General features: G+C 32.4%; 1 protein-coding gene across 1 annotated transcript in view; it reads right to left on the bottom strand.

Moving 5' to 3' along the window:
* The window catches only part of LOC118189668 (mitochondrial carnitine/acylcarnitine carrier protein-like), an 88522-nt gene that overhangs the window by 44533 nt on the left and 33612 nt on the right, over nt 1-10377 (bottom strand). Inside the window, exon 5 of the mRNA XM_035360329.2 lies at nt 2353-2479. Within this exon, the coding sequence (XP_035216220.1) occupies nt 2353-2479 (127 nt within the window). The remainder of the gene's footprint in view (nt 1-2352; nt 2480-10377) is intronic.

Below are 10377 nucleotides of genomic sequence, written 5' to 3'. Positions count from 1 at the left end.
TGTCATTTATTTGCTTATAGAGTTTTGCAAACTAAGGCTTGCTTCAAATGAATAACAATGAAATGGTTGATTGGAATCATTATCTCTGGTTTTCTATCCTCTTTTGCAGATTTACTCATTTTAAGTTAAAAATGAGATTCAGCTTTCTTAAATTTAGGTACATAAGATTTTTTTTTTTCCTATACACTCACACTTGACTTGAATTTTGTATATATTTATGAATCACAGAATTTAAAATTTGACAAATTTAACACAAATTTTAACAAGAGGCAATTTTTTTTTTTTTTTTTTTTTGTCACAGTTTATTTTTATTTCATTTTTAATGTCTTCTGTTTGAAAAATGACATTGTAATATATCACCAACACTTTAGACAAAATATTTCAGAAAAATAACAAAGGAGAAAAATAAAACGTTGCTACTATGGCTATAATATTTCCACATTATGAGTATTAGGAAATCATTTCTATAAGAGAGAAAGTCTTCACTGCAGGTATTAGCTCATACAGTAAGAGAGGGAAAGTGACTTAAATAGAGAACAGGTGCTTAATTGTTACCATATCATGCATACTGCAACAAAGTGTGTTCAAATTATGGTGTGGATCAAATTATTTCCAAAATAATAGTAAGCATTCATCTGCAATCTTCAATTTTTTCCCTAACTACATTCAAGAAACTGAGCATCAAATGCAGTCAGTATGTACATATAAAACTAAAAAAAAATTAAGTGGAAGGCTGCAAAAATGTCATTCTAATGTTTGTTTCTTTATACACTCACTACCTTTTCGATATGCTGATAATTTAAGTGCTTGGTAGGATGCCATCTATGTCAAGCTACCTATAGTTAGATAGTATTTTCCACTTTATGTCCACTAATTTCATTTCACTTAATAAAAAATAATAGTTATCTTTTGAACACTAACTAGTTGTCATCCAACAATCATATATAATAATACCTGGAGTTAATATTGTAATACAGCTACTGAAATTGTATACAAGAAATCCTTTTCGGTTCTAGAAATTATGTAATACAAACAGCCAGCTTAGCTCTGATTATCTATACTTCTGGTTGAAGCACTGTATTGTAGATAGTAATTACAGTATAATCACCACAACATAATTGTAAAGTTTCCCCCTTATACATTTCTGCAATGCCTTTAATTATTAGATCTTCCCTTCACAATGTTTTGCATAAAGATAATTCAAAATTGTAAAATTTTGAACTATTTTTTAATAACATTTTGAAATTGTAAGGCTTTTATCACTGCTTCATTCACAGAAATCTGATGTTTCTAGCTGTAAAATTGTTATTGTCATTACATTAACTATTTGCCTGTCACGGGAAATTGAACAATTTATTTTAGAAATTATAAGACAAATAAAGTTGCTGAGTTTTATTCATCTCTTTTAAAGGAAGGTAACTTATAATAGCAAAGCACTGGAGAGCCATTTACAAAGGATAAGATGCTTTCTTCATAGGTATTCTAAGGTAAGTAAATTTTATTTCACAAACATTTCAGCAACTAGGCTATAACACTGACAGAAAATAAAGTTTGGACACAATAACTGCTCATCACCGAATCAACATAGCTACTGGAAATCTTGATCTGTTCAGGAAGGAGTGATGTGATTAATGCAATTTTTAAAATGCCACAGATTTTACACTTTGATCTGGTTAAAACTTTGTGCTTTTCCTGCAGTAGAGGACTTTATATCAGTCGATTAGATGTGGAACTTTCTACAGCAAAGATAGAATTCACCCAACTCTAATATCTTCTGAATGCAATACTAACATAGCAAACAAAAATGTTAGCAAGAAATACTTTATAGAGTTCTTTAAATCAACTTTCCATATTTAAAACAATTTTTGGAGGAAAGAGGATATGAGAAATATAAAGATTAATATTTAAAAAGGGATTAATATTTAAAAAAACAAACTAAATTGTCAATGTGAGAGACCAAAACATTTGGATTCAAAAGTTGCTTAATTTCAAATTCTAACTATTCTTTTGAAAAATATTTTTTGAAAATATCAACAGATAAATAATATAACTTACTCAGCAAGCACAAACAAAAAATGCATGGCATTTTCTTTATACTCTGAATTAGTAATTCATCATGAAATTTCACAGGCCATGCAGTTGAGAAAGATTTGAAGCTTCACAAATTTACATGAATATTCTGCATAGTGAAGAAGGAAAACTGTTTTAAAACAAATTTTGGCATTTGAATGAATAATTAAAAATTTTCTGGCAGGATTTTCAACTGCTCTTGCAAAGCAACTACTCTTACTTTTCAACTGCTCTCTCTCACTTGGCAACTCAACTTAATCTATGGATTATTTATTATCTTACCTCTTAAAAGAGTAGCAGCAGTTCCTTTATAAATGCTCCTAATACCACCTTCTTTATATAATTTTTTAACGCAGTCAATTGGTCCAGCATATTTAGCTTCTCCACTTGTGACTGTAGCTTGTTGAACCTACAATTTAAAAAACAAATAAATAAATAAAAATTAACAAAAATTACACTTATGGTTGATTGGTTGGTTGACTGGCTGTAAATTTTATGGTGCATAAACTTAAAATGTATTATATATATGATGCACCAGACGTATCATGATATCATCATTTAAGATACAAACAGACATATGATATAAAAGCTATTTAAAAATATTCTCATCATAATATTATAGTGGATTAATTAACAAATGAAAGCAACATGAACAGTAATTGGTACTATAAAACCAATTCAAATCAAAGTACACTACACACACATTAAAATATTTAAAATATTTTCTAAATTCAAATTAGATTATAAAATCCAGTTTCTTCTAAATATAGAAATAAACCACTGTTCTTTTTTCTGATTAATTGGTAAAAAGGGTAAGTCACAGCTATTAAAATACTTCAAGTGAACTCTTTTAAAATATGAGCAATCTATTAAAATATATCCAATGAAAAACAGTACTGCATTTTGAACAAATGAGATTCAATTTCAGTTTTTAAAAAATTTACGTGTCTTGAAATGGATTAATTATAAAACAAGTTCAAATAAACTCCTCCGTCTGGTTTCTAGGTGCCTCCCAACCTTCTTGGTTCCACAAGAAATTTTGCATCTTTAAGCTTGTTACTAACCTGAACATCTCATAAGAGTTGCCACTTATTCAGGATTTTTTCCTTAATGACCTTGCAAATATCTCTAATAGGAATAAGTAAAATACACAAATCTCCAATGAATTTTGCTGTGGTGTCAGCTGCTGCCAGCTTATTACCTTTTATATCCCTATATGTTCAGAAACCCAAAAGTAACGAGTTTGACATCCAAATCTCCTTAAATTTAAATTTAACTTCAACTACAGAATTTTGGGTGTTAGAAAATATTTCGAAAGCTTTTAGTGCACTATAGAAATGAGTATACATTATATAGGCATAGGTTAGGCATGGTTAGCTTTTTTGGGGGCATAGGTTAGGTATGTATGAAAGGGCATAATGTGCAGCAATTACTTCTGTAAATCTCATGCAAATACCTATCCTCCATATATGGCTTCTAATCACAAGAATGCACCACCTTGACAGAGTGTTTTTGAACTATATATGTGTATAAGAATGTAACTCTACAGAAAAGCAATGGACAGCCATGTACAAAATGCACAAAGGATAAGATGCTTTCTTCATGGGTTTTCTAACATAAACAAATCTTATTTCACAAACATTTAGACAATTAGCCCATAATACTGACAGATGATTTTGTTAGTACTTTTATCAAATGGGAAGAAAATATAAAAAAAGCTGGATTTGTGCATTATCCTAAGGAGGATTTCAAAGTGCTTTATTACTTAGGTATTCACAACAGATAAGCTATACTTTTTAATTAGTAACCAAACTCATGAAAGGAAGCAGACATGAAAAATAACCATGCTTCCAGGCTACCGTGCTATATCCAGGCTCTGTTACATGCCTTCTCCATATCAAAAAATTCTGAAACCAAGTGGTTTCATTTATGAGAGCTTCACAGATGTATCTGAATAAAGCATGTTGTCTGAGATTGGTATACCCTTATGGAAACTACTTCCACAGACAGAGATAATACTTATTTTCTCCATGTAATAAACAAGGCAGCAACTTACTATTTTTGCAAGCCATTTGTAAATGTAACTCGTTAATGCAACTGGCCAATAATTTGAGGGATTTCTTGGGCCCTTACCTGGCTTAGCTCTGAGATAATTGATAGCCCTCTTCAAAGCTGGGAAATGTGTTTTCTTTCTAATTCCACTGAATAGAATCAGGACATTAATGACTTACAGAAAAAATACCTTAACGTAACTAATTGTACAAGGGGTTTTCAACAAGGCTCTTTTTAACTTAAGCATGGTAAAATCACCATTTATAAGACAATGAGATGGAAAAGTTAAACACAGAAGGAAGTTTCTTGACAGGAAGTAACTTGTGTTACTTCTATAGGAATATAGAATATATTTCTTCTTCTATACTTGCTTCTATTCTTCTTCTATAATTGCTATAATCTATATATTTCTTCTTCTATACTTGCTATAAGAAGTAACTTGTGTTACTTCCTATAGCCTGACAGGAAGTAACACAAGCGGATAACTACTGATGTCAGATGTGACAGCAAAACTCTCACCTACTGCAGTTTCTTCTGCGTTGCTTATCACTAAGCCATCTTTCTCAAAAATGGAAATTGAATGGTTATTATAAGCATTCCAGTTATTTTCCTTACTTTCTCATACTTAATTTAGAAGGTAAACAACAAAACATACAACAGATTTCAACTATTATACAGTACAAAGTCTTTAATCCGGATGTCCATAATCCTGAATGATCTATAATTCGGACCTCAAAGCTACAAACTTTCTGCACATGTATAGCATTTACACATGCGCATAATACCTTTATGCATGTGCATATGCATTTACGCATGCACATAATACCTTTACGCATGCACATAATACATTTAGGCATGCATGTTTAATGTATAACAAATGTTGAATCAGAGGAAAACATGGCCAAGTCCTAGAAGGTTCTCAGACCTTCCTTTCAAGGTTTAATCCATGCCTCCGGAACCGTACTGAGAGGGCGCCACTCCTCCCGGTTGCTGGAGAGGGAAAACTTCCCTCATAATTTAGGATTCATCTAGGCAGAGACCGATGGCGACCATCACGAAGAGATCCACAGGGCTGATCTCCACCCAGACTACTCAATAACTAGTTCAATTCCCACGAGAGGGGTCACCCCTCCCTCCCACACTACTCCTTTTCTATGGACCTTTGATAAAGAACGAGATCATACATCCCTCCACACTGACCGAGAGGAGCCAATCCCCCTCAGATGGCCATCACATCAACTATGTAACGTCCCCACCACTAAAGACACGGACAAGTGAATATCAGTACAGTCCCTGCCAAGCCTGAACCTACCACCGAATAAACGATGGCTCTAGTCAATGTGAAGACTGATTACTTGCTCTGCAGGCCAAAATTGTCTAGACACAAGTCTAGCCAGTGGTCTGGAAGAACCCCAGGTCTCCTCCCATAAATGGTCGTTTCCAGTAATTCCACCCAGTCGAACCATAGAGTTAGTTGTCCAGCATCTGTTAGCCTATGCCAGCCAGCCTATATCTAGCCTTTGCCAGCATAGTTTCCAGCGAGTGCCACGAGGAGGCCGATGCTGAACTGAGGGAGACAAGAACAGGAAGACCTGTCTCCATCCTTCAACACCTGCCCTTTGACCAAACGCTGGGTCTCCTGCCTTTCCCCACTGCTTACGATGGTCTCCCGCGCACTGTTCTCGCCGCTCACAGTGGGTTCCAGACATTTGTCCTCCAGGAAAAGTGCCGGCAGTTCTTTCCTAATATCAGACACCAGGTCTCCTGCCGCTAGCGGTCGGTTCTGGATATCTGTCCTCGGGTCTGAACAGGATGGTATAAGCTAGGCTAAAATTATCTAATTAGCTATTTCAGTTAATGTTGCAGATTGCGTTGTTCCTTAATCTTCTTATTGGATCCGGCTTATTTTTTGCAGACTGTTAAAGCAATTTTATAAAAAGTAAGCTTGAACTTTGGATTATGTCAAAAAGAGTATCTGATTCTGGAGCTGCCAAAGGATCTACAAAGAGAAAGCATGTTTCGATGTCCATCAAACAAAAAGTAGAATTGCTGCAAAAAATGAATAAAGGCATGAAGAAAGTGACAGAGAGGTTAGTGAAAACGAAAAAATTTCAATTGACAAGTTAGTTGGTATTCTCAGCACAGCAATTACAGGACTTGAACTGCGGAACTTTGAACAAGAAATTATGTCTTTATAGAATTAAAGAGAAAGTATTAGCACATTTTGGGGTCTGATTAATGGCTAGACACTCAATTTAGAAAAATAAGTTCTTTAATTAATCAAAATACGTACATGGCAATAAATCACAGGAATTTCAGCAATGAGTAAAATGCGTACATGAACTTGTAAAAACAGAAGGCGAAAGTTCTCTTTTGCAGTCGCGCAGAGATGATATTCTTATTGCGCATGCGCGAAGAGGAGAACTTGAAGCGCCAAAGAAATGTGATGGGGAACCACAACATAAAACGAAGCAACTTAAACAACTTACATGGAAAGAAATGTTTAATAAAGTAAACAAATAAATATTAAGTTGTTTTTTTTTTTTTTTTTTTTTTTTTTTTTTTTTTGCGACTTTTGATACTCTTTAGATCAGTGGTTCTTAACCTTTTTGAGCCGCTACCCAAATTTGAGAAAAATGTTTATGTCGCGACCCAAAAAAAGTCAATATTTTTTCATTGCTTTATTTTAGAGCATATTTGTAAAAACCTTTAATCTTACAATGATGACTTATTTAACTTACAAATTTTTTATTTTTTTTATAATAATAAAGTTAAACAAAAGTACTTTTGATCCAAGAAAAATTTAATAAATAATCAAGTGTTTTTAATATTTTTATTGACCAAACTAAATAAATTTAAAACTTTTTAAAAATAATTGAAATTTAATCTTATAATAACATTTTATACGCTTTTAATGAGAACCTTGTGCTTGAATACATTTTGAAAGATCTGCAAACCTGGGTTGAATGCTTGTCAAGGAACACCTTAAATCTATTTCTGGATTTAACTTGTTCTGGTGGTTGTTTTTGATTACACAGAGAGCCGAAAAACCAGCCTCACACATATATGTTGTTGAAAAGGGCAATAATACTTTTAGGGCTTCTTTAACAATTATTGGCTTTTCGGTTTTTAGATTTAACCAGAAAGCACATAAAGATTGAGTGTTTTTGTAAAAATTGTATCAAAGTGCTTGGTCACTTTGAATTTCTATTAATTGTTCTTGAAATTGATTAATATTAACAAATTCCTCATGCAAATCACTTACGTCAAAATCAAATGGCATTCGAACCCAATTATATTTAAAAACATCGTCTGCCGGAAAATACCGATCAAAGTCTGCTATTAGTTTTTCTAAATGACTGATAATAATTTTCTGTATTTCAAAATCTGTGATATTAATATTCTTGTCTTCAACAAGTAAATTAAGAGTCGGAAATGAAGCAAGTTTCTTTACTTCAACCTTATTTCTCCATAATTTGAGTTATTTTTAAAACATGTAATTTTTTCAGTTAATTCAATAATAGTATGATTACGTCCTTGCATAGACGTATTTAGATTATTTATTTCAAACAAAATATCTGCCAAATAAGCAACTTGAGTAATCCACTTCAACTCGGAGAATTTAGATGCTAATGGGTGTTTCTTTTCTCTCAAAAATAATTCGACTTCTGTTCGCAATGATAATACTCTTTGAACAACTTTGCCCCGGGACAGCCATCTAACTTCAAAGTAATATAATAAATGTTCGTATTCTGCACCAAATTCTGAACACAGTTCGCAGAAAATTCTACAGTTAAGAGCTCTTGATTTTATAAAATTGACTACCGTAACAATTTCATCCAAAACGATACTTAATTCGGGCGATAAATTTTTTGAAGCAAGATTTGTCTATGTAAAAAACAATGAACCGATAAAATTTGTGAATTCATTTGTTTTGCTCTTGTCGAAAAACCTTTTTGAGATGCTGTCATGGCAGCTGCACCGTCGGTGCAAATACTGAAACACTGATTCCAATTTAATCCTTCTTCTTTAAAAAATGAATCGACAATGAGAAATATATCTTCACCTCTAGTTTTTGTTGACATTGATTTGAAAAATAAAAAATCCTCCTGTATATCTGTTAACCCTGGATACTGCACATAAACCATTAGTTGAGCATCGTTACTTACATCTGTCGTTTCATCCAGTTGAATACTAAATAAACCAGCAATTTTTATAGCAGAAATAAGTTGATTCTTAATATCAAACGACATATCATTAATTTGTAAATGAATTGTATCATTTGATAATGGTAGCTTTTGTAATTTCTTTGAAATTTCATCTCCGCACATGATACATGCCATGTCAATGGCAGCAGGTTTTATAAGTTTTTCAGCAATATAATGGGGTTTCTTTTGTCTTGCAATATGCCAAGCCACATAAAAAGAAGCAAGTGTAGCTTGTTTGGTAGAAATTAGAAAACTATTACTACTTGGTGCATCTAAACGCTGTCTTTTTAAATCGGCTTCTTTTCTTTCGAAAAAAGTACGATCTTTTCCCTCAAAGGAAAAATTTTTATGTTTTGCATCAAAATGTCTTTGAAGTTTGTTCGGTTTCATAGATTCATTACTTAGTATTTCACTGCACAAGACGCATTGCGGCTTGTTCATTCCTCCATCACAAATGCAAGTAAACCCTAATTCTAAAAATGCTTCCTTGTAATCACGTTTTGGCATTTTAGGGTGATTACAATTTTACAATACGCACTGCAGCTTGATCACTCCACTTTTAATAAACAGACAAAAATTGTTTCTAAAATGCTTGTATTCACGTTTCATGATTATTACACATTCCACTGTTATTCACAACGTAATACACAGAAACGAGTTTTTGACAAAGAACTTGCAGCGGAGTGCAACTTTTTTACGTAAATATCATTAATATGCAAACAGAAATTAACAGAATACAATTTTCCGTTATTACTTCTTTATTCGCACGAGTTAACTTGATAATATCTGCTTACATGTTTACAACCAACGGAAATTCCCCGGTTTCTTAAAAGTCGAAGTAAAAGTAGCTGATTGAAAGCACTTTTAATTTTTACCAAAAGGTGTCACTACCAGAGAATGACTATGTTACCTAAGCTATAAGACAGAAATTGGATGTCACTTCTAGAAGGCCATTCGCGAAGAGCGGTAAAACCAATGCATTGTTTTAGAGAATAACTTGTATTAGAAAAAAACTCTTCTAGTAGGTGTTGGTATTACTTATTTTTGTATATTAAAAGTTTTTTTTAATTTGACTTAGTGCGACCCAAAAAATATGCTTCGCGACCCAATAGGTTAAGAACCGCTGCTTTAGATCATAATTGCTCTTTATTTCATAAATTATAGTTTCATATTTTTAATTTTATAATTTCTGCATGCCATCTTAACAGATTTAAATTGATGATCTATAATCCGGAAAAACTCCTAATACGGAGTCGCTGAAGTCCCGACAAGTGCAGATTAAAGACTTTGTACTGTATTAGATATTTCAAGTATTAGAAGTCAAACAACATATTTGCTCAGTGTGTTATTTTACCTTTCTCATACTCATTTGCTTGGTGCAGAGAGAGATGTAATTGTTGGCACACAGGATATCCAAGAGTCCTCTGGCACTGACATTGCAATCTTCATGCATGTACACTGCTCAAAAAAAAAAAAAAAAAAAAAAATGGGACAGTGCTATATCTCCCGTTCTACTGGGGCGATTCACGAAATTCAAATTGCGTTCTTCATGTCTCGAAAGCGCGACTTAGGATATATATTAGATTTATATATAGCACTATTCTAACATAGGTATTTTGACACAAAATCGGACTTTTTCTGAAATAACATACCAATTTTTTTACATATTTCAGTTCTACGACTCAAATTATGCCAGAATACCAAGTTTTGTAAAAATCGTACGAGTAGTTTTTGAAATATTAACTCTCAAAATTTTAGTTCCTTAATGTTAATTGAATTTGGCAAATATTTATTTATGTCTCTTTTTTTATTAAACTTTTTTGATTTTTTATCTCACATTTCGAAATTTAGGTTCATTCCAAATAAAATTTACCCATTTTTTGTGTTTTATTTTTTAAATTTCTATTTTTAAATAATTTTTATAAATTTTTCGAAAAAAATTTTGAATTATAACCTATAAAATTTTTACCATCATCTTAAAGTAGGTATATTTTTAAGCATATCTGCAAAAAATTAGACTTTTTTATTCAAAATTTTCTAAGATATA

Source organism: Stegodyphus dumicola, chromosome 4 (assembly GCF_044657685.1).
Source record: "Stegodyphus dumicola isolate Sdum_Otavi_A_Nest chromosome 4, ASM4465768v1".
NCBI lineage: Eukaryota > Metazoa > Arthropoda > Arachnida > Araneae > Eresidae > Stegodyphus > Stegodyphus dumicola.
Note: the sequence above shows the minus strand (reverse complement) of the source record. Positions and strands in the feature narration are given on the sequence as shown.